Source organism: Sceloporus occidentalis, unplaced genomic scaffold, assembly GCF_023333645.1.
Source record: "Sceloporus occidentalis isolate IW3139 unplaced genomic scaffold, rSceOcc1.0.p SCAF_9, whole genome shotgun sequence".
Taxonomy (NCBI): Eukaryota; Metazoa; Chordata; class Lepidosauria; order Squamata; family Phrynosomatidae; genus Sceloporus; species Sceloporus occidentalis.
Window position 1 is genome coordinate 42,792,761 of NW_028316989.1, and position 25,626 is coordinate 42,818,386.

Here is a 25,626-nt window from a genome sequence, read left to right on the forward strand (position 1 = left end):
GTACATGAGGAGCAGTTGCCATGACGCTTACGGTTGCCATGGCATCCCGTTAGCGACTATCACAGCGGGTGAGGTGGGTTGGCATGGCAACCGCAAGGAGACTGGCACTGGAGGTTTCCTCCTCCCTCCCCCTGCGTTTCTGTGTGTGTGAGTGGGCGGGTTTGCCATAGTGGGGGGTTCTTCCTTGTGGGGTGGCTATCACAGCATCCTCTTCCCAGCGGTGCCATAGAAGAGGATGCTCCTGGAGCATCCTGAGAAGAGGTGTTGCTGTGGCAACTTGGGGAAGAGGAGGAGGAGGAGGAGAGGAAACCCAGTGCCAGTCTCCTTGGTTGCTGGAGAGGAGGCCTCCCTCCTGGAGTGCTGGTTGCCATGGCGCCATTTTAGGCCAGGATGCGGTTGCCATGGCAGCCATAAGGGAGGTAAGGCCACAGAAGGGAGCATCTGGGGCTGCAGTGAGGCGCCTCTAACACCAGGGTGCGCTGTCGCGGTTGCCTAGAGCGGAAGCAGGAGATAGCCACCGAGGCGGTCGACGCTCTATCATCTCTATGGTAACCAAGGATACGCTCTAGGAATGAGGAGTGGGAAACTCGTTGGCTGGAGGAAAGATGGCGGCGGCCAGTGGGAGCTGGAGAGCTGAGGAGAAGGGACCTCGAGGGAAGCATCCACGGGGCTGAGAGCCCCGAAGAGCCACGCTGGAGGCCCCTCTGGCCCTTGGACTGAGCCTGGGCCTTTGCTTTGCCCTCAGACGCCTCCACGAGGGTCTCCCTGCTCTGCCTGCCTTTAGGTATGCCATGGGCCTGGGACATCAGCATCAGCATCATTGGAGCACCCCTGGCACAGAAGGAGGAGGAGGAGGAGGAGAGCCAGCCCCTGGAAGCCACACTCCCTCAGCCTCCTCAGAGGAAGGCAAGGACAATAATAATAATAATAATAATAATAGTATATTTCTATTCCTGCCTCTTCAGTAGGATCAAGGTGGCTTAAGATCATAGAATCATACAATCCTAGAGGTGGAAGAGATCGCAAGGGACATCCAGCCCAACCCCATTCTGCCATGCAGGAACTCTCAGTCAAAGCATCCCCAACAGATGGCCATCCAACCTTTGCTTAAAGACCTCCGAGGAAGGAGACTCCACTACATTCCAAGGGAGTTTGCTCCACTGTCGAACAGCCCTTACTATAAGTTCCTCCTAATGTTGAGGTGGAACCTCTTTCCCTGTACCTCGAATCCATTGTTCCAGGTTGTGTTCTCTGGAGCAGCAGAAAACAAGCTCGCTCCCTCCTCAATATGACATCCCTTCATATATTTAAACAGGGCTATCATATCACCTCTCAACCTTCTCTTCTCCAAGCGAAACATCCCCAGCTCCCTCAGTCCTTCCTCATAGGGCTTCATGGTTTCCAGACCCTTCACCATTTTAGTCACCCTTCTTTGGAAATGCTCCTGTTTTTCAACATCCTTTTTAAATTGTGGTGCCCAGAACTGGATATTCCAGGTGAGGCCTGACCAGAGCAGAATAGAGAGGCACTATTACTTCCCTTGATCTAGACACTAAGCCCCAGCCAGCTTGACCAACAGTTAGGAATTGTGGGAGCTGAAGTTCAAAACATATGGAAGTTTGGGAATCACTGGGTTTGAGCATTTGGCTATGACTCTGGAGGCCAGGGTTCGATCCCCACTCAGCCATGAAACCCACTTGGTGACCTTGGGGAAGTCACACTCTCTCAGCTTCAGAGGATGGCAATGGCACCCCCCCTGAACAAAATCATGCCAAGAAAACTCCATGATAGATTTGCCTTAGGGTTGCCACAACAACAACAACAAAGGGCCAAAGACAGCATAGCATAGTGATTTGTGTTGGAGTATTCACAGCTGAGTTGTAAAAACCACTTGGTGACTCTGGGCAAGTCACATTCTCTCAGCTTTAGAGGAAGGCTCCTCTGAACAAAGCCTTGCCAAGAAAACCCCATGATAAGCTTGCCTTAGGGTCACCATAAATTGGAAATGACTTGAAATCACACAACATCAACAACAAAAACATTTGCATGTAGATGTAAAAGGGGTCGCAAGGGGTAAAAGTATGATAACCACTTATCTAATGTGATCTAAAACGCTGCAGAACTAATCTAGTTCAAGACCGCTTTATCTGCCCTGGCTCAATGCTAAGGAATGCTGGGATTTGTAGTTTTGTGAGACATTTAGTCCTCTCTGGCAGAGAGCTCTGGTGCCACAATATACTACAATTCCCAGGACTCCTTCGCACCGAGCCAGGGCCGGTAAAGCAGTTTCAAACTGGATTATTTCTGTTCTGTGTTTTAGACCTTAGTCAACCTGTCTCACACAGTTACGAAGATAAAGCTATAAGAATGTCTTGAATCCCTTGGAGAGACCATGGAAATCCATCCTGTGGCAGATGTGTTGCTGTTACCTGACCCTCTGATACTTAAGTAACTGTATGGATGTTTCATTAATTCTTGCAGAGTATTTTATAATGGTTTGATTTTCAGCATCAGTCCTGACCTCAACACATCTTTATTGGGAGCATAGTCATTTTATTAGCAAAAGCCTGCTTCATGCATCAACATTTGAGACCATTCTATCTTGGCTCTTATGTATTTCTCATATAATCGGCTTGACTACATACTTATAGACATGCTTTCAATACTTTTGTTTCCCTTAAGAGAACGTTCATGTTTCATTTTGGATGATGGTTGGTATGACACTGAACCAGTAGGTTCACCTGCCCTGTTTAATAGTCTGACCTATTGGGCTAGATCATTGTTCCTTCATTTCAAGAGGGGAGCTGTTTTCCCCGTTTCTTAATCATTAATGCCCTTTGTGCAGTTTTCTCCACCATATTTAAAAAGTGCATTAGTCTGGGTTTTTTGGCCAGATCCCTTGCAAATGTGGTTGCATAGCTCATACATCTTGCTCCTACTTTAGGTATTAAGTGCCAGAAGAATAACTAAGAGGCAAAGAAACGTTATGTACTCTTTACTGGGTAAGATTCATGTGACAGTTAATGTGAATACATTGTAGCATGAGCCAGAATCATTTCTTATTTGTCACAGCAGATTTGTCTGTAGCATTGGCTACTATTAGTGAAAGCGGTGGTATCTTAAACAGATGTTTTATATGGGATTAGGACTCATTTTTCTTTGCTTTGACAACGTCTCCCTTTGAATCTCATTCCCACAGTGATCGCCTTCTCCGTTCCTCGATAGCATGATTTAGCTTTTGGCTCTGTCAGGTTCCTGTTGTCGTGGAATATTCTCTATTTGAGAAAGGTATTATGGATCATGATGCCCCAACCATCAGGCCTCGACGGATCCAGAATCAGAATGTCATCTATCGTTTAGAACGTCGAAGGATCACCTCAGGCAAAACTGGGACTCACTGGCACCAAGTCCGGATCTTCCATCAAAATGTCTTCCCTAATTTTACTGTGGTCAATGTTGAAAAACCACCCTGTTTCTTACGGAAGTTTTCCCCTGATGGGAGGTACTTCATAGCTTTCTCCTCAGATCAGACCTCTTTGGAGATCTATGAATATCAGGGCTGTCAAGCAGCCGAAGATCTCCTCCAAGGCTACGATGGGGAGATCTTGGCTAATGGCAATGACCAGAGGTCCATCAACATTCGTGGACGGCTCTTTGAACGTTTCTTTGTCCTCCTTCACATTACCAATGTGGCCTCCAATGGTGAGCACTTGAACCGTGAATGTAGTTTATTCACAGATGATTGCCGCTATGTCATTGTTGGATCTGCTGCCTACTTACCTGAGGAACCCCACCCTCCTTTTTTTGAGGTTTACCGCAACAGTGAATCAGTGACACCTAACCCTCGATCCCCTTTGGAAGATTACTCGTTGCACATCATAGACCTTCACACAGGCAGGCTGTGTGACACTAGGACGTTCAAATGTGATAAAGTCATCTTGTCCCACAACCAAGGACTGTACTTGTATAAGAATATCTTAGCCATTCTATCTGTACAGCAGCAAACCATCCATGTCTTTCAGGTAACACCTGAGGGCACCTTCATTGATGTACGGACGATAGGCCGGTTTTGCTATGAGGATGATTTCCTCACACTTTCTGGTGTTTATCCAGAAGTCCAACGAGATTCTCTGACAGGCATGGCAAACCCATACAAAGAACCGTTCATAAATTCTCTGAAACACAGGCTGTTGGTGTACTTGTGGCGAAGAGCAGAGCAGGATGGGAGTGCTATGGCTAAAAGGAGGTTTTTCCAGTATTTTGACCAGCTGAGGCAGCTACGCATGTGGAAGATGCAGCTGTTGGATGAAAACCATCTTTTCATCAAATACACAAGTGAGGATGTAGTTACGTTACGCGTGACAGACCCTTCACAGGTAAGAGATCTGGTCTTTATGAGGGACTAACGTACAGCATGTTGAAGTTTTAATCTTATGCATGTAAGTGCTGTTATCCAGCTGAAGTGCAAAAAGTACAAACATTGATCATAGCCTTAACAGTGGCTATTCACAGTCAGTAGTTTGGTGATAGCACAGACATCCTAGTATAGATAGGTCAACATACATTTATCCTATTCTGGCTGCAGAAGATAGAGTTGAACATATTGATACGTTATTGTGTGTGAAAGTCCATGTGTCGTCGTTGCTAGCATGTGCTTCCCTCTCTCCCTTCCCACCTTCCAATGTCGATTGAGAAAACAAGATAGTGCTCAAATTGCTAGTCTCCTTTTCCTCCTTTCTTGGGCAGGTGTGAATCATGTCTCTTTCCCTGCTTTCACTTCAGATTCCTCCCTTTCTCCTCATAACAACTGAGAAAGGCAAGGATTAAGACAGCATTTCTGTCCAACTTTCTTGCCCATTGGCATAGTTGGAGGAGAGTCCAATCATGTTCCCGAGTTGGTAGCTTTGTGTTCATGCCCTGTGCAGCTTGCGAACCAGGTTTCCAATTGACTGCCTGCTTTCACATCAGTCTGCCTCCTCTTTTGAGACCCTTCTCCAGTCATCCCTCTATCCTCTGGTGTTTGCTCACTAAGGCCCAAAACATAGGGGCTGGAAAATGTGGTCTCTGGTCACATTTGGGGCATAGCGTTTATGTGATGCACACCCCGAACGCGGAGGGAAACTGCTCGATACACGTCTTCCCTAAAGAATCTGGGCCAAAAGGAGTGGTAAATTACTGCTCCTTTTGCCAGTCCAGTTCAAAACTGGCAGCAGCCCAGATTGGTGCTGGACATGTACGGTTGCTGCTGTCCCAAAGCAAATTTTTCAGCCTGTCTGTTTCGGACCTAAGTGCTCAGGGACACAAAACTAAACATAATTTTAAAAAATAAAAATCTATCAGTAGGTTGCAAAGACGAAATTCAACAGAAACAGTACTCCAAGAGGCAGACAATACTAAGCTAAAGGCAAAGTTGATGGGCACAGCATTTAATTGCAGGTAAATACTGACAGAAGTGGGCTACATGGTGGTTTTCCATTGAAAGTCTTAAACCTTTCTTAACAATTTAACCACCTAAACCAAAGTAAGTTGGATGTTTACTGGGAAAGAGTGTCACACCCCACTTGTGGAATTACATTTCCCAGGTTGTCAAGAGTATTCTATTTAAGGAGCCAGGCCTTTTTATTTCATTTTTATTTCCTAGGCTTCTAATGTCTGACATTTTTATTTTTCCAGGTTTGAATCCCTGCTGAAACTGGCTTTTGAAAAGGCTGGCTTCAACTGTTACTTTATTGATAATTATTGTTGCTTTGTTTTGTGGTCTGTTTTAAACCATCCTGGATATTTTCAGCTGAAAGGCAGTATATAATGTTTTGAATAAATGTAATAAACAAGAGTCCTATAGCCGCGCTCTGCAGTATTGCATCCTTCCCACTGGTATTTGATTGTGGGTACAAAATTGTTACAAGCGATCATTGAAAGAAAACTTAGGTCACCAAAATGGGCTTAAAAGTTTAGGTTCATTACTCAGAATGAACCTTTTGCATTATGCATAAAGTGTGTTCCACAGTGATACAACCATTTATTTTTGGCTAAAGTATTCTTAAAAGACAGATAAAAGAGTGGGAAGAGAATAAATTGGGGTGCATTGATAGAAGAAGAGGAGGAGGAGGTGATTGATAGGAATATATGTCAAATCATTTATGTAGCCCCACATGCTGCAGATTCAGGGTTGTAGAGAGGTTGAAGGAAACTATTGGTTGCTACTTCAGCTGGTAAATTTTGCAAATTATAATTATTATGTTGAAATCATTTGCATATCTCAGTAACTGAATGTGCTTGGTTAGTCTTTAGATTGGTTAAACATTAAGCTGGTTAGTTTATTTGGGCAGAAAAGCTGCCTCCCTCCCCCCCAAAAAACCCCTGGTCCTGTCCACATGTGATGGACTACAAAATTCTTCTTTCCCTAACCTGCATAGTCAGTGTCTGGGGATGCTGGCAGTTTCACACATCTGCAGGACACTGAGTTGAGGGAATGTGGTCAAAGTTACAAGACAGTGCTCAATATTTCAGTGGAAAACAGCTAAGCTCATTGACAAGGAAGTCAAGGCTGTGTTTGATGCAGCTTACTTCTCAATAAGTGCATAACACTAACTACAATAGAGGTAGTTCAGTACTGGGTTTAACAATTTTGGATACACAGATTTATCTGTAGGAAAGAAAGCTATGTTAGTTTTAGATTAAGGAGATATGAATTAAGTCCTTGCTTGACTGTAAAGCATTCTAGGTAAAGATGTCCTTTTGGTCTTTCATTTTGACATACTTTATGGAGTTGTGTGAAAATGAGTTTTAGAGTTGTGCATGCATTTGGGATTTAATGGAAGGAAAGGAGGAATTAAAATTTAATAAACTGGACAGTTCTTCTGTCATTGCACAAAACTGAGTTGTATGTCTCCTGTCAGCATTGGCTGACAGGACTTTGGGAAGGATTGCTACAAGAATGTGTAAAAGCCTACAGTGCAAAATGCATGGGGAAATGTATGATGGAGGAACATGTTGATGTAGTATAGCATAATGCTACTTGGAGTGGTGGTCCAAGGGCCAGCAATTGGTTTTTAGTTCCTGGTGAGTTTCCAAGAAATAAAGAAACAATTGGAGCCAATAGGTAAAAAATACAGTACCACTCCATGGTATATCAGGGAAAAATTGCTGGTCCCCTACATCAGAAACACTAAGAAGTATTGAGTTAGCATATCTTGGGAAGAATTTCAGAGGCCAAATGAGTGAGTTATTATTACAGGAAAAAGCATAACACATATTGGGAGAGGTTTGGCTGAAGATTTTGGGGGGAAAATCAGACCATCATGTGTTTTATACTAGACCATGAAATAAGTTGTCTTGAAGTTAGTGGCTGCTTCTGATGTTTGAAGAAGTGTAGGTCTATAAGATGACATCAAGGTGGACCTGCTGCTTCTCCATAGGATCAGAACTTTTCTGAAGGGGAAGATTAGGGGGTACAGGATACGTTCTGGACAATCACTTTGTTGAGTAAACATTGTCATTTGTTATTGTGAAGCAGGAATGGTAGGTATGTTTACAGTGGGCCACTCTGGCTTCCCAAGAGCTTTTTGCATCTTCACCCTTGTCTGGAAGCCCTGATTCCCCCCCCCCCCCCACACACACAATTCCTGTTTTTTTTTGGGGGGGGGAGAGAAGTCCCAAACAGTCAGTTGCCACCTCTGGAGCTTCCCCTAACACCACAAAGGCAGACAAAATAGTTACCAGAACTGCAAGTGACTTCCATTTTAGATTTATGATTGAACTTTTATTGTAAATGGTGCAGTGTGGCCCACTATAGGGGTGAAATTTGGTCCCCACAACTGGCTGTCTATGTTGCTTGTAGGGGACTTTGAAAGCTATTGTGATATAATCCCTGAAAATAGGGAGTGCTGTGAGTAATGTGGTTGTCTCAATGTTACAGCTTCTCCTTTGGTAACGTTTAAGTATTGGTTGGTGCCACAAAAGTGCAAAGATATGGCTGAATTCCTATGTCCATCCTAAGTGCCAAGAAAGTCAAATTATGCTTCCAAAGTGGCACCTTTTTTCAGTAACTTGGCAATGACCAAGATAGCAAAGAGTTATGGAAATGAATTAGAGGGAGATCAGAGCTTTAGTCAGTCATCAGGGTGCAGCTGACTTTATTGTTGTAGCGACAATCAGTGCGCTCAATTTTCCAAGCAACTGTCTAAACAGATATATTATGTGTATTTTAAAACAATAAGGGTGAGAAGCTTTATTTTAAAATGAAAATTAGGATTCTCAAGATGACACACAGTATACCAACTCAAGCAGTGGGTCTCTAGACATGTAGAAATGTTTGTTATGCTGATCATTTGTTTGTAAAACATTACCTAGGGAAAGATTTCTTCACAGGTATCCAGGTGACTGATTGCAAAACCAAAATGCAGCTTTTGGACATTCTTGGATAAGAGTGCCAGTAATTCAAAAGACATAGTTAATGGCGCTCAGTCTTTCATTTCCCCAGCAGCGGGGGACCCTGAAGGGTACACCGTATTTACAAGCAACAGTGGAGCACAATGCACTTTAAAAGGCTCATCTCGGCATGTTGGTAATATTAAGACAGGAAAAGAAAATAAGTGCCCCCAACCCCTCCCCAAATAAAACCTACCAACTCTCACCTTTCTGCATATATAGGGGGGAAATAATTGGTTGCCAGCCACCACCTGGCTTAAAAAATCACTTCTCAGCAGGAACTAAAATTAAATCTGCCATTCTGGGTGGAAAAACGTTTCGTGTTTGGCAGAGAAAGAAAATGGGAACACTGATGTGTCCAGCTTGAAATAAACAAAACAAAACAAAGCAAGAATCAGAGGAATTTCACATTGCTTTGTAAATAATTTGATGGTAGTTAATAGCATACTTAATCTGTTACCCATTGAGGTGGCTGGAAGTACAATGCAGTTCCTGGCAAAACATGGAATCCTCCCATCAAGCCTCAAATTCATGTCTGTATTGGTTGGTTTAACCAGTTGGTAGTGAGAGTTACTCATAGGCCCCTATGTCTTCTGCCTGTTTTCAGCTGGCTGATGTGAATTCTTTTTCCTCCCTCTCAGCCCTCATTTTTTGTTGTGTACAACATGGTGACAACTGAGGTGATTGCTGTCTTTGAGAACACATCGGATGAGCTGCTGGAACTCTTTGAGAACTTTTGCGACCTCTTCCGCAATGCTACACTTCACAGTGAGGCAGTTCAATTCCCTTGTTCAGCTTCAAGCAACAATTTTGCAAGGCAGATCCAACGCCGGTGAGCCCTTGGGAATCTACATAGAGTTGCCTAGTCAGTCTACAGAACCAAGGATATGGGAGAGTGAGGCAGGGCAAATGGGCTATAATTCATACTGACTAGTTTAGCTGCTTTGTTATAATAGTGTCATCAGTATATGTGGTACTTTGGTGGTAATAATATGTAGAATTTATATTCTGAATTCTAAACTTTAAGGTGTTGGAAGTACTTTGCATATATAATAAGTCATCTTTTTGAAAGCCCTGTAAAGTAGGACAGTATTGTCATCCCTGTATTGTAGATGCTGAGGCTGAGAGACCATGATAGTGATGATGATTACTTAGATTTAGATGCTGCCTTTAGCCCAATGAGCTCCCCACTTCACCTTGTCAAATAGATCAAGGTGAAAAACAAATGCTCCAAAGTTGCCCAAGGAATTTCATGGCTCTGTAGGGATGAGAACATGATATTCCAAGTCCTAGGTGAACACTAACCATCAGTTAGTGAGTTTGTGTCAGAAGTGAGATGTGTTCTTGGGGAGGGAAGTTCAGCTGTGGAGCACATGCTCAGATGTAAAGTTTAGGTTCCACCTCTAGAATATCCAGTTTTAAGAAGGTTCTGGTGATGGGAATGGCCTTCATCTGCCAGGGATGCTGGAGAGGTGTTGCCAGTCTCAGTGGATAATACTGGGCTTAGAGGTATTACAGCACATATAACTTCACGTAATACAATCTCCTGCTTTGCAACCTGTTTTGTTAGTCCAGATGGGGCACCATTTGGTCCTCTGTATGGTACTGGACTACACTTGCTGTCAGCTCTAGCCAACATAGATAGTGTTGAGGGATCATGGAATTTCCTGTTCAGTGATTGCCAGAGGGCTTCAAATTGCCCACCACTTTCTTAGCCTCTATTTGTAGTGGAATGGATATGGAGAAACGCAAGATATATACAGATAGGCTTTGTGTGCTTCCTGTTCCATCCATGTAATTCAGTTGCATAGCATTTATGCAGGCTCTTCCTTCCATTTTATCCTAGCTGGGAAGAGCTTTCCAAGGCCTTAAGCAGGGGTTTTTCTCAGTTCTGTTCCCTACAATGATTTTTCACTGTAGCTAAATCCTCTTAGCTAAGATCTAGTCCCGCCTGTCTTTTCATAAGCTTGGGATGTTGGGATGTCTTTCTATCTCTGATTTTCCCAATACAGAGACGTGGTAATGAATGGTTGTTGTCAGAGTTCAGAAGAGTTACTTTTTGGGCAACAGCTTTCAGAATCACCAGCTAACATGATCGCTGGCCCTGCTGGCTGGGAATTCTTGGAGTGGTAGTCCAAAAGGAAAGTACCAGGGCCTGGATTGGTGCTGGCAGACGTATTTGTTTTATTTTATAATCATCACTGTCTTTGCTGCAGCTTCAAGGACACCATTGTGAACGCAAAGTATGGTGGACACACAGAGGCTGTGCGCCGTCTGCTGGGCCAGCTTCCAATAAGTGCTCAGTCCTACAGTGGCAGCCCCTACCTTGACCTCTCCCTCTTCAGCTATGATGACAAGTGGGTTTCAGTCATGGAACGCCCCAAGACATGTGGCGACCATCCAATCAGGTATGTAGAATATCCTGAAGTTCACCCATTTTGGGGAGCTGGATGTATGACTTAATTGTATGTATCCTTGTTATTTTATTTATTTTTATTTTATTTCTATCTTGGCTTTCTCCTGACACTGGACCTAAGATGGCTTGCAATGTGGTTAAAGGAAGCTGGAGCTAATAACTGGAGATAAAACCAGTTAAAACACAATTAAAGGAGCTGTCATATTAAAATACCTTTAACTTTTCAAAATAGAAAACCATTTAAACAGAACAATAAAAAGAAAAGTTTAGGACCCCCTATAAACAGACTCCTCTGCATTTTGAAATAAGCAGATGCTGAAAAGGCTACTGGAATATTTAATATTCCCTAATAGAATAGTCTCCCCATTCTGGCTTCAACTCTCATCTTCCTTGAAAGTCAAGCTAAACCTGAATATCAACAGCAGGCTAGCTGTTGGACTGTGTAGAACTTAATTTGGTCTAGCCTAAACATGATTATGTTTTGATGTTAATTATATATCAAGCAGAGAAAAAGAGTCACTTGTAAGAACTGATAAGATTCAGCTATCCAACACATTGGTCCTCTCCATCTTCCAAAGGTGTGGGGACATGGCATTGTGGCTGTATACCCCACCCCACAAAAGCTGCTTTAGAAGCCTTGAACCTCTTCAGGCTTCCTGGACTATACTTTTCCTGCCAAACAAAGCGAATTGCCTGTCTTGGAAACCTCCAAGTAAGACAACTCACCTTTTAAAGAGATTGCATGGCTCCCTTGCAGTATTTAACATAAAAAAGCCTGGACTTTTTCATGCTGCATAATTATTGCACTATATTACACTTTAACTGCCATGTCAGATTTCAGTGAAATCCTAGCATTTGCAGTTTAGGGTGGGGTGTTTAGAATTCTCCTCTAGAGAGTTCTAGTGTTTTACCAAATTACAAACCCCGGGATTCCATAGAATGCACCTATAGCAGTTAAAGTAGAATCACAGCAGTATAACTGTATAGTGTGAAAGGGCCCCTGGCTTTCAAAACCAGAAATGGACCTCTGCCCATTTGTGGGTTTTCAGTGTTGGTTTTATGCATCCCATATAGCCCTAGATAGGTCCCAGGTTAGAAAATTGATCCCCAAACTCATCACAATTGCCCACTCCTGTCCTGTTGCTATTGGCGATTTTTCAAAAGCTATCACTTTTGTTTTCCTTCTAAGATACTGGAGGGAAAAAAATCATTTTCTTGTTATAAGAGAGCGTTGTGTCTCCCTTGTTGCGCCTACAGACTGTGGCGAGTGTTCAAACAATCACAGCTCATGCTGTGTCCTGGTTGGAAGTACTTGAAATATATTGGTCATCTCAGCATATTTTTTCAGCTTGTTTTTCATTCTGCTGTCCTTGATGCCCAACAATGGGCTTCTGTGGTAGACAAGGAAAATAACCACCTTCCCCCAGCTCTACAGCTCTTGCAGCTTTAGGAAAGTCAAGGCAAAGTATAGCATTTCAGGCTTTTGGAAATCTTGAGTCTTTGGTGCTTGCTTATTTACCCTATAGAAGATCCTTCATTTGGAAGGGATGAGCTCTCAGCCTTTTGAGAGACTTGCTTGAAAAAAACAGTATGGAGCTTGGGACAGGGCATCTAGAAAGGATATACAATGGTAACAAATTGCTAAATAAATTATCATTGTTCCTATCCCTTAACAATACCTTAGAAACGTATTGCCTAGTGCTGGTTGCCACACCTAAAAGTTGATGTATATCAAGGATAGGGAATGTGTGGTCCTCCAGTTGTTGAGTTGCAGCCTCCATCAGTCATCCCAAAAATAGCTAATAGTGAGGGATGATGGGCCTTGTAATCAAATTTACATCTTCTCTGATATCTCTGAATTGAGAGGATTTACTCAGAAAGTTTTCTCCAGTGAATATAAAATAAACTGTATGACACTTCCTTGTACTCACTGGTCATTGGTCCAGGTAGCCTAGTATAGTACTTGCCAGCCTTCCTCAACATTGGGTCTGCGCTGTGTCTGTCCAGCTTTACAATCTGAAAGTGCCTTTGACTGAGACAAGGTAGTCTGGGATAGAGAACTATATAATTTCTGGCAGTGTAATTTTTAGTAAAGCCGTATTCAGTTTTTTGAAGCATCAGGGATTTGGGGGGGGGGGGGGTGTCCAGGCACAAGACATTCTTTCTTTTGATTGGGAATAAGCAAGGAAACCAGCTGGATATTGCTAAAATCCTTAATGTGTTTGTCTATTTCCAAAGAAAGAAATATTTATAAAATTAAAACTGAGTTGAAAATTGAAGATAGGTAAATGTGTAGCCATGTATATTCAGACTAAATTGTGACACTCCCCAAAATGTATTTTACACAAGGACCCACAAGAAGCAACGACTCCAATCTGCTCCCCAGTGAGGGCCAGTTAATCAACTGAATTGGGTGGCTATTTTGGGTCCTCTTCTGTCCATATTTCTGAAATCCATTGAGTCTCGTCTGCGTCCAGGAATATTTACCTTTTCTCTCACATGGGGTTCTTATTATCCTTCCTCTTGGGTGCTGCATCATTATTCCATCTCACACTTGCACTCCCTTTGGAGTCTTCTGTCACAGACACACAGTATTTCTCCTCCTATGCCAGGCTGCAGCTTCTGAAACAGCCATTCTTCACTTTTCTAGCCTCTGTGCTGAGTGCCTCTGACTGCAGGGCTTCTGGCCCTTCTCTCATTGTTCCATTCAAGAGATTTGTCAGGTAGCCTTTAGCCAAGCTGGGGGCTTGGGGTGGAGCAAAAAGGAAAGGTAGGGACCATTAGGATGCAATTTTCTTTTGTCTTTGGCTGCTTTTGAACTTAAAAGGGCTAGGGCTCAGGAGACTTATAAGTTTAATAGGAAACCAATTTGAGAGGCTTTTAAAAGCAAACCAATTTGCAGGTAAACTTTCTATTTTCATAACAATCGGTATAGAGAGGAAATGCTCAATATGACTGTTCTTGTTGACACGCATCTTGCATTTCAGTGTCTAATTTATCCACTGTGTGCGAACCTGTGGAAATGGTCTGTGATTGCAGAGCACTTTTCAAAAATAGATTTAAAAATACCAAACAGAGCCCATCTTGGAGATTATAGGGTGCTCTTCTTGAAAATGGTAAATTGCCCTGAATTGGAGTAAGAGGAGCAGACCATAGACCAGGTTTTATTTGGGAGGGTGGGTGGGAACTAGCTTTCTCTCCCTTTATCCCCTTCTTTCCCCACTTGGCAGCTCCTCCTATGGAGGAGGGAACCATTTAGAAAGCCAGCTATCAAGATTGTTCTTCTTCTACCTAGTCCTTGTCTGTTAATTGTCAGGGGGCTTTTAGGAGAAGAAAATAATGGCTACTTAGAAAGAATGTGAAGAATTCAACGGGCTGTATTATCAACACCTGGAGGGTGTCTTACTTACTGAAAGAGCATCTCTCTTCCTATTCTGTCAGCAGCTATATCAGCCCAGAGGGTAGCCTGCTGGGGGAATGCATGGGGTCTACTTGTATGGCAGGATATATTTAGTTGAAAGCAGGAAATCGCACAAGTCTAGCTTATTACAGTGAGGACTCAAAGCGATATGGAAGTTGCCCTGCACTCTCAGATAATCAACCCATAATGTGCTTTAATCTTATCATTGTTCATTATTTTAAAAAAGAAAGCTTTCCTTTTTCCAGATTACATTTGTGGGAATGTTATTTCAATCCCATCTTGTTTTTACTCAGATCAAAACAACATGGCATGTTTCTTTTCTCCCTGAATCATCATATTGCACTTGGTTCAGTTTCATTTGACTGAGGCTGCAAGCATCACTGTCTTCTTCTCTCTCTCTCTTTCCCTTTTACAGATTTTATGCCCGAGATTCTGGTCTTCTGAAGTTTGAAATCCAAGCAGGACTCCTGGGCCGGCCTATCAATCATACAGTCCGGCGTCTGGTTGCATTTACTTTCCACCCTTTTGAGCCCTTTGCTATCTCGGTGCAGCGGACAAATGCCGAATATGTTGTAAACTTCCACATGAGGCACAGCTGTACATAGCATACACTTCACCAGTGCCAGCCATGGGCTTTGAGTATATGCATTTAATCATGTGCACACCAAAGCTAGACTTGTATTCTAGGAAACCAAACAGATGTACTCCTTTTGAGGAGCTAACAGTGTTATGCATCTCAGCCCAAACTGTTTGGCCCTCAAGGTTCAGCCAAGTGGTGATGAATCCAGAGTTGTTATACTTACCTTTTTGTTTCTCCTCTGTGTGAACTGAACATATGATCTTGTAAAGTCCTTTTTTCATAACTTCTGTATTTTATTTTATTGTATTGGTACTTCTGGGTAAGCACAATGAAAGAGAGAAACCATTCACATCTCAGCAAGGTCCTTAATCTTCTCATTTTTCATCTCATCCAGTTCTATTTTCTGATTGGGAGCATGGTTCTCCTGCCACCATTTCATGATCAAGAAGCATTTCTTACAAGTGCTGCCCAAGTTATTTTCTCCCTAAGCCATGTTGTCACTTAAACTTTCCCATCTCCCAAGTGCTGCTAATCCTTGAGAGTGGTTTGTGGTGGGAGGATTTTGTTTTGCCAATAACCAAAGATACAAAGGAGAGTCCTGTCTTGCTATTGCAGCTGCACAGTGACTGCCAGTAAGTAGTATAGGAGTATAGTGCTGACCTCATTAACTTATACAAATTGCTGAAGACAACACTACAGGCACAACCTGGCCTCTTGAAGCCATTGGTCATAGATTAAGGCAGAAAGCCATATTTCCTTCTTCATCAATTTCCAAATATATTGAAGGGCTGAAATATTCTGGAGACGTCTCTAAAACACAGCTCTTTAAATTTTGTCTCTATCTCACAGATCTGAGGATCAATTTCAGATATACTCTGCTAGTTCTCAGCTGGAGGCAAGGTACCTCTATTAAGGGACTTCCACATATTCCAAACAGAGAGCTTGCGCAAGCATAGGGTAGTCCCTAAATGTCTTTTAAGCCTTGCAAGCGCTGAATGAATTCACAAGAATTTTGCTGTGGCTCTTTCAGTTGTGAAGGGCTCAGGTAGACAGCACTAGTACTCTTAGGAGTATTTGAATTACTCCCACAATTGTATTGTTTGCCTCAGTTTGGCCACTGATTATACATAGTCCAGAAGGTTCTTGCTGCCTTCGGAATAAGCAGCTTGTGACTTTTCCCTTGACCTAGGGGCCTTAGTTTCAAGTGCTGAAAGAAATGAATAATAATTTTGTGAAGGCATTTTTGCCTCTTGGATTAAAAGTTGGAAAGTAAACAGAACAGAATTGAAAAATTGTGTCATTGTCTTGGATGCAAACTTGATTCTCTGTTAGGTAAGTTTATGGCCACCATTTACTGGAAGACGTAAATACAGAAGGAAGGTATATGTCTATTCAGCTGCTTTTCTCCTCTCACCCTAGCTTGCATTTGTCTCTCTCAAAACAGCTGCATGTGGTACTGTTCACATTCTCACTGTGTCCATCATGCCATATAGAGACAGAGTTAACACTGGCAAGAAGTGTGACATTCTCTTTGGGAGATGTTTAGAGCATCTTCTCCACCTGAAATGCCTACTGCCTTTTTGTAGACAAGCATGGTTTTTGAAGCAGAGATCAAATTATAAGCACTGGATTTTTAGGCACAATGCAAAGCAAGTTGACTGGTTAATTTCTTGTTAAACTTTTGGAATTAAGTACACATAGATCATGAATTACTATATTTTTATATTCCATTGGTTGTGTCCATTTTATTAATCTTTACTTCCACTCTTTTGAAGATATATGTGACCAAATATTGGGCCAGGACAGGGAGAATGTGGTAAGAACTGGGCCAGCATTGCTTGTGACGTTTGTCTATCCCAAAAAGACAAACAGCCATAAGAAAAGCCTTTTAGGATCCAACATTTATTTTCCACAGTAAGCAAACAAGATACCCATAGGAATCCCAGAAGCTTATTGTCTGTGAGCAATTATAACCACTGTGGCTAGCAGCCGTTAATAGGAAGCAATGGCATGACTCTACAATACTGTATTTCCTGGCTCTTCCTTAAGCCTACTTTGGCAAGTAAAGTCCACAGGCTGTTTGCTTTGTGGCTGATAAAATCACCTAGCAATCTCCTGATTTAGTTGGCAAGATGTCCACTATTTTAACGTGTCCAAAGGAGCATGACCAAAATTATGAAGGTCTGGAAACAATGCCCCATGAGAAGTGACTTAGGAAGCTGGATATGTTTAGCCTGGAGAAGAAGGATATGATAACCCTGTTTAAATATTTGAAGGGATGTCATATTGAGGATGGAACGAGCTTGTTTTCTGCTTCTCCAGAGAGTAGGACATGGATGCAATGGATGCAAACTACAAGAAAAGAAATTCCACCTCAACATTAGGCAGAACTTCCTGATGGTAAGAGCTGTTTGACAGTAGAACATGCTCCCTCAGAGTATGGTGAAGTCTACTTCTTTGGAGGTTTTTAAACAGGCTGGATAGCCATCTGACGGGAGTGCTTTGCTCCTGTATGGCAAGGACTGGATGGACCTTGGTGTCTCTTCCAACTCTATTAATTTATGATTCTAAATTCCCAAAAGTAGTTTTGAAATGGGATGTGGGAATTCCACATGGATCTTACAGTTCCTCCTGCTAAAACCTCCTTTGAAGCACCTTTCAGTTGATTCTAATTTTGATCAAAGCACTTATGCCAAGAGGAGAGGATTTAACTTTGATGCCACTTTCCTAAGTGATTCCTAAACCTGATAGTTGACCTCCACAGAGGAAGGCAACATATACCTGTAACGTAGCACCTTGCAACATCACAACTCTTGGCCCTAAAACTGAGAATGTACCACCGGTGTGCGTGCCACCATCATCATCATCCTCATCCCTGAAACCTTTGTTCAGACTGTGCTGGTATTCTTTGAAGAGATAGCAGTGAGATTTTGGTTTTGTTGTACAGATGTCTCTAGTGCCAAGAATGGGGGAGTGGGTAAAGACGTTTGAAGATGGCAGCTCTAGGTGTACACAGCCTAAACTTCCCAGCTGTGCTGATTTCCTGGGCTGATGTTGCTTTCTTAGTATTTAAAAAGATGGAAGAGAAAAATGTTGCTCATGACCTTCAAGTTCTGCATAGCCTAATGAATTTTAAAATACTGTAAATCTGTGGTGGCTTTGACAAAAGCAGGGGGAGATACCTTGATGCAGCATGACAAGACCTGCAGCTATTATCCGTGACATTTACCCTCTGAATTCACCACTCAAGCCTTTTGTTAGGCGATGTGAAAAGAGAATTGGAAAGAAGGCAAATACTGGTGCTTCACATTTTTCTTTCCTTTCTAGTGGGTTGTAAATTTGTTAACTATGTGAGTTAAAAATGAAATAAATCACAGTTCTATTTTTTGAAAAGTGGCTTCTTGTCTTTGCAGCTTCTCCATAATATGTAGTTCAGTAAGCAGGAAAACTGAACTTGGAATATATATATATATATATATATATATATATATATATTGCACTGCAGCTCCAGAATTCCCCAAAGCCTGATCTTGAAAATAGTCTTCTTCAAGGATTATTCTTGAATAATCCCACCTCTGCCACCAAGTGTGTGGATCTCCACTCATATTCCACTGCTGCCTACTTCAAATAGGTTTGCACCTTTTATGTGAGGGTTTCATCCTTTATCCCACCACTGTATACAACAAGTATGGGGATGTCCACTCGGGCAATCGCTCCAGTGCCACCAATGGGGATTCCTCTTAGGCAATCCACTACTGTGGCCAAATGTGGGGGTCTTTACGGTTAACCCACCAAATGGGAAGACTTCACAGTGTTCACAGCTAACATTCAAGTGAGGGCTTTCCCAAATCCCCACCTCTGCTATACCTAAGAGACAGGTGCACTGCTACTGAAGAAGGGGCATAGCTCAGTGGTAGAATGCTTACGTTTGCTAGCTCAGGATCATCCCAAAATTTAGGTTTCTGGGCCATAGCCTGAGACTTTGGAACAACCCCTGATTATATCATTAACTATGAAAAGTGGGACACATGTGGAGCCCTCTCACAGCTTGTCATTCGAACACTAAAGTAAGAGATAGTATTACATGAGCTAATGGCCAATAAAACTATTTCTTTTTTTAAAACAACATTTCAAACTGTAGTTAGATGTAGTGATTAAGGCCATATTTCAAAGTGAAGGACTGGATAAGAGGAAAAGGTAGAATGGTAAACCCATTTCTTAGGTCTAGCTCCATACACATGTCTCATTTTTCATCTGTGAAATGCTGGGGCATATGCACTGACACCTGGATCAACTAACATGCTCCATCCTAGCCTTAGGTGAGCAAATTCTCAATCTCAGCTCCCAGATCTGCAATGGGAGAAAGAATCAGGAAAGCAAGGCCTCCCTTAGCTCTGAAAAGTCAATGAAACCAGGCTCCTCCTCTCCATAAAATATTAATTGGGAAAGAAAAAGGGTTGCTCTGTCACCCTGCTGAGAAATGAGTAGCTTTTGCCTCTTCTTGGAACTGCTCCTGTTCCATCTGGGTCATTATAACATCTTAAAACATGGTGCCTGAGTTTTCTTTCTCCCCCTCCTCCCACCCCATCCCTTTTCCTTTTGTGACATGCCTTTTAGGCTGTAAGTCCAAAGGGATGGATTGTCTTATTGATCTTTGTAAAGCCCTTCTGGGAGCCCTTTTCAGCTGAAGAGTGGCATAAAAATACTTTGGATACACAAACAAATCTGGCCTGCTTCAGAGGCTGTACATGGCAAAGTCTGCTGAAACAATGTACAACAAGAAGGGCTTTCAATTCTCAGAATTTCTAGACAGAGCTGTTATGAAAGTAGTAAAAAAGAGACAAACAAGGTCAGACTCCCCCACTCTCTATATGCAAACACAATTGTCACGTCTGGCACAGGTGTGACCCAAGATGACTCCTCCGTGGATAAGAATCTAACTGGGGCAGAATTTGCAAAGAGTGACAGCATTACCACTTGCACTGCAGATACTCTGGAAGGTCTAACATCTTTAGAAAAGCTGCACCTCTTCCCTTGCACAAAACAACCAAGAAGCACCTGCAGAAGGACCCCACAACATACCTGGGACAGTCACCTTACCTGTGGAGTCAAACCAGTTTCCAGCCTGAGAGTCCCTTGCCATGCAGGAATACACAACTAAAGAACTTCCAAATGGCCATCCAATCTCTGTTTAAAGGCTTCCAAAGGAGAGTCTACCAACCCCTCTAAGCACTCTATCCCACCCACACAGCTCTTACAAGCTCTTCTTAATCTTTAGGTACAATCTTTTTTCTTGTCTCTGTTGTCGTTTTTGAAGCAGCAGAAAAGAAGTTCACTCCATCTTCTACACGATATCCGTTCAGGTATTTAAACAACAGAGTACCTCTCCATCTTCTCTTCTCCAAGCTAAACATATGTAACCTTCAGCTTCCTACTAAAAGCATCATAGTTCCTTACAATCTATTAGAATGTGTATCTTGCAGTATCATTTGTTCCCATGTTGATCAGAAGGATGGGACATCTTCACTTTAATCAAATAAGCATGTATTTAAGTAAAGAAATGTCATGAATCAACTTAGCCTTCTCTGTCAGAGAGCTCTGGTGTTAGAAAAAACTACAATTCCCAGGATGTCCTAGCACTGAGCCAGGGCACTTAAAGCAGTCTCAAACTGGATTGTTTCTGCAGTGTGTTTTGGACATTTGTGATTCCCTGATAGGCCTTAGAGTCGACAACAAGCAGAAGCTTCTTCTTCCTCTCATGGTGCTCATCCTAACCAGTCAAATGAATGCCTTCCTGCCAGCAAGTCCTCATAGATTCATAGAACTGGAAGATACCCCAAGGACATTGAAGGAAAGGCAAATTGGGACATGTCTGTATTTTAAAAGTAAATTATTATTATTATTATTATTATTATTATTAAATCATTCAGAGGGATGTTGAGTTTATTGGTGAGGATTTAAGGAGGACTGATGGGACATTCTCCCAGCACTGACCCATCTTTTGGAAAGCCACACATCCCCAAACTTTGTTTAACCAGCAATTTATTCAACAAAAACTTCAATTGATTAACATGTCAAGGGGCATTAGAAAAACTGACGGACAGTTAGGATCTAGGATGAATGGCTAACTATATTGACAAAGAATATGGAAGATGAATCTTGCCAGTGTAATTCCTGCTCTGGAGACAAATAGCAACTGTCTGCCTGCTTCTTGTCACTGGCACTAAATGGGCCTCTCCAAATTATCCAAACTGGTGATCTGTTTTACTCTGTATTTCCCGAGGGTGACAAAGAGTGTGCCTGCATTTTCTGGCACAGAAAAGCCACATGGAAAGCTCCAGCCTTCCTCAGAATCCTGCTTTCCAAGTTAATCTTTTGTTTCCATGCATCCCGTGGATCTGCTTGGACCGATCTGAGTACTGGACAAGCCAATAAATTGACCTGCATCTGCCATAAACCACACAGAAGCGAATGAAAGTCTTGGTTTCCGCAAAGTGTGGCAAGAGGGCCATTTCCGACAATTGCTCAGGCGAGTTGTTTGCCGTAGGGCAGAAGCAGAGAAAGATTGCAAACATCTTTCTTCACTTCAGTCAGGGACCTGCTGCAATGGGAGCTGGGGTATGCTTAGAACCAAACCATAAAAATCACAGAAGGAAATTCGGATGTTGGGGTCCACACTTTGCAAATACAGTTGCTTGTTCCATCCTTTCATAGATGGTAGGATGAGTACCCCCAGCTTGTTGGGGGCAATTGGCTAACACACTGTAAACCAGTTAGAGAGTGCTGAGTTCTCTATTAAGCAGTACAGAAATGTAAATGTTATTGCTAAAAATGCTATTGTTTGCTGTAACGTACCAACTTCTAGGCACTGTGGCCTCTGAGCATGTGCAGAGTTTTGCACCAAGTCAGTTGGGATGAGTTAACTATTTTATTTATTGTTTATATTATTTTTAAGGGAAACTTGATCAGTAAATATTAGTGGACACTACTGCATATCTTCATGCTGTGGAAAAGCAGGAGATGTATGTAGCCCAGGAAGGAAGGAAGACAAGACATTTTTAAATGGCCAAACTCCAGTACAACCAAGTGCTCAGGAGTGTGGTAATTGTATGCATTTCTATATTCAGCTTTGAATCCTGGAAGCCCAGGTTTCTTTGATGGCCAAAAGTGCTTTTGCACAGTTAAATCTAGTTCACTTATTGTGCCCATTCCTGGAGATGCCTGATTTGGCCACACTGACACATGCCTTAGTTATTGTATACACTCAAGCATAAATTGACCTTCTCAGTTGGCTTAGGCAAAAGCAAACTGCTACAGCCTCTCCTAGCTTCTCTGTGTTGTTCCTCATTAATAACTGCTGCCTTCTTATCCTCACTCTAATTTTGCTTGGCCACATGTGTCCCAGCTTTCATTTGTGAAATGTTGCAGGATATGTCCTAGCCCAAACCAACCTTTAATTTTATCTTAGTTATGATTAGGAAGCAAATACAAAAGGGTGCTCTTCAGGGGTCCAGCATGCAGGCAGGATGAGCAAGGGTTCTCTCCATAGATGAGTTGCATGGAGGATGAATGCATAGTGGCCCCTATGTGTGTGGGAGATGGCCTTCCTTCCCATCTAGCATTTCTGAGAAATGCAGAAAAGCCATACTCCAGAAGCTTCTGCCCATCTCCGTTCCTCCATTATCAAACTCCTTCATCAGGGCCAGGCCTCTTGGATGCTTTTAGCCAGTTCGATAACAAAAGCTCCCCATCCCCTCCTCCAACTCCTGCAACCGAACGAGTACCAATTAAGTGACGGTTGCATTGCAAGGAGTGGAGAAGGCTGTGGAAAGTACAAAAACAACTGGAGAGCCCTTGATCGTCTTTGCCCAGCCAAATTGTGTTTGAGGAACATGGAGAGGCAAGACTGCTTAAGAAGGATTGCAGATGCACTGGCTCCTGGCTTGTGGAGGAGGACAGAAGGGGATAAGAAACCAATAAGAGGAGGCCCCAAAAGGCTGCGTTTTTAAAATCAATATAAATATAGCCTTGCCAGTGTTGCTTGACAGAACAGCTATGAAACATTCAGTTGTCTGCCCTGAGGTGCTTGTGGTATAAATTTTTAATTGTTCATTTATTTGATCCCTTTATATGTCATTTATATGACACCTTGAGTTTCAAAGAGTTCAAGGCACAGTATATAGTCCCACTCCCCATTTTTACTCATAACAAGCCTGTGACGTGGGTCAGGCTAAGATAGAAAGTCATGGGCTTCTTGTTTCGTTTTGGGTCTCTCAAGACGAGTATTCCAAATACTATTGCATGCTAGGGTGCATCCACACTGCAGAAATAAAGCAGTTATGCTGTAATAACTCTATCCTACAGAATCCTGGGATTTGTACTTTGGTGAGGCACCAGAGCTGTCTGATGGACCATGATGAATACTTTTTATGAAACTATAAATCCCAGGATTCCACAGGATGGAGCCATGACAGTTAAAGTGGTGTCAAATGGCTTTATTTCTGCAGTATGGCAGGTCTCTTAGATACTTTTAAGCATTTACTGCACCAGTTCTTGGAGTAGCATAGATTCTGGAAGCCTGAAGGGAAGAGCATAGACATAGTCCAAGAACTGATGCAGTAAATCTCTTCCCACTAACTCCTCACCATTCTATGCCATGGCCAGTATAAGCCACCAGATTTCAGGAAGCAGTGATTCCTCCATCGTTGGTCTCTGCCATTTTAGGGTTACTCTGCCTATGGCTTAATGGCTGAGGTTCAGTCCAGGCGTTGTGCCAAATCATGGTTTATACAAGAATAGCTTAAAACTGAAACCATGGCTTGAGATTCCAGCCACTCAACAGGCAAACCCTAGTTTGCTGCTTTGTCAGTGCTTTTGTTTTCAATATATTTAGCATTCCTCTGTCTCTGTGGTTCGAGGGCATTTGGAGGTGGAGCACTAGCTAGTTAATTACAATTTTAAAACTAATCCTTAATTAAGATTTCATTAGAAACATACACATATACATACTGTTGCCCTGGGATTCCTTGCCCTGAGGACCAGAGAAGACAAGCCATGTCCTGAGATCTAGTAATTTTATTCACCAGTCATACTGATTATGAAAGCTCCATCTTGTCCTTTGTTCTGGATTAGCCATATGTTCAGAGCTGATTCTGCTATGGAAGTATTTTCCCCCATGAGGAAGGATGAAAGAAAAGCAAGGGCTAATCGGGTTTGTTTGCAAACCCTCCGCAAGATTATGCTGAGTTGGAGGACTGGCAAGGGAGCAAACATGTCAAGCTGTTACCTGTCCCTGGCCTAATGGACAGGTGGAAAGATAAAACTCACCTCTTCCGAGCAAGAAATGCTAAGATCTGAAGAGCAAGGCAAACACAAATGCACAAAAAGGTAAGCACCAGATTGAACCAATGTGATAAGGGGTCATGTACCTTTCGGAGACAAGTTCACTTTCTAGACTAATTTTTGTAGCTACGCAGATGGTGTTTAACAGTGCCTTGAAAATAAATGTTTGTCTGTATGGGGAGGGTGAATCCAAGTACTACATCTTACAGTATTGTAATGGAATCAAGGCTCATAGGGTTATAGTGCCAAGACATATCTCTATCTATCTATCTATCTATCTATCTATCTATCTATCTATCTATCTATCTATCTATCATCTATCTGTCCATCCTTCATAAAACAATCACAATCACTTTCACAAAGATAGAGTAACTTATAAAAATGTATAGTAACAAAACAATAACACACAAATAAATTACTTCCTATTCTTATTTTTTTGGCTATTTTTTAATATTCATAGTCCTTTTACTAATAAGCAATATAATATAATATAATATAATATAATAAAATATCCTTCTATTGCATGTTAACCTATCATACCTATATTGTGTGAATAATAAGAAAATAACCTCTTTAGCTATTTAGTTGTATTTATTTTCCTGTGTCCATATGTACACATATCTATATGTTTTTATTAACATATACTTTTATTATCTGAATCCTACTTGACCATCCGAGTGGTTATTTGACCTCAATATGATCTTAAATATCCTATCATTGGTAGCCAGTCTTTTAAAAATTTCTCTGTAGAACCGTGTCTGATCAGTTGGGTCAATTTGTCGTTTTTCCATTAAGCTGTATAAGGACTGTATGGAATAGGTTATATAATATAATTATTAATACAGATCCATGAATGATTTGTTACATTTTATTGCCTGGTTATTCCCAGGTTAATGGTGCTTTAATAGCTTTTGATCGCGACGTCGTGTGAAAAGCTTTATCGCAATTTTTGCGGGATATTCCTGGGATAATGGTACTTTATTCATGATGTCATTGCGATTTTCCTGGGATAAGCCCCATTTACGCTTCTAGTTGTCCCCACGTGATAAATTCCCTAGTGTTATTTTGGATCCCCCTTCACTCCCTCTAGTCCAGGAATACGTTTTCCAAGCTCTCGCTCTGCAGTCAGTTCAGATGTAACCTGTTGCAAGGCAAACAAGATAATGTCCAAAGGGAAAGAAATCTGTTTCCATGCATAACAAGAGCAGGAAGGAGTTAAAAACAGCTGCCCGGTTGCCATGGCATCCTTTCTTTTAAAGAAGAGCAGAGTTGATTATAACATTAGAAAACAAAGAGGAACCAAAAAAGAAAGGGGAATAAAAAGATGAAATAATAGAATCAAGGGGAGGGAGGCAGAGAGAGACAGAGTAACATTCACTTTGGAGCCTGGCAGCTGGACCAAAGCAGGGGAACAATCTATGCCCCATTAGCATTCAT

At 42.1% G+C, this 25,626-nt stretch overlaps 1 protein-coding gene across 3 annotated transcripts; it reads left to right on the forward strand.

Moving 5' to 3' along the window:
• Positions 1-605: 605 nt before the first annotated feature.
• On the forward strand, positions 606-24,377 carry LOC149307416 (DET1 homolog). Of its 3 annotated transcripts, none has more exons than XM_089539127.1 (5): positions 606-906; positions 3,200-4,376; positions 9,072-9,262; positions 10,647-10,838; positions 23,980-24,377. In XM_089539127.1, exons 2-5 carry the CDS (start codon positions 3,294-3,296, stop codon positions 24,146-24,148), a joined length of 1,635 nt encoding a protein of 544 aa, XP_089395253.1. In that variant the 5' UTR covers positions 606-906; positions 3,200-3,293; the 3' UTR covers positions 24,149-24,377. The 3 variants fall into 3 exon arrangements, with proteins under 3 accessions (XP_089395253.1, XP_089395251.1, XP_089395252.1); XM_089539125.1 differs by lacking the exon at positions 23,980-24,377 and adding an exon at positions 14,683-18,240; XM_089539126.1 differs by lacking the exon at positions 23,980-24,377 and adding an exon at positions 14,683-18,240 and having other exon boundaries at positions 606-784.
• The last annotated feature ends 1,249 nt before the right edge of the window (positions 24,378-25,626 follow it).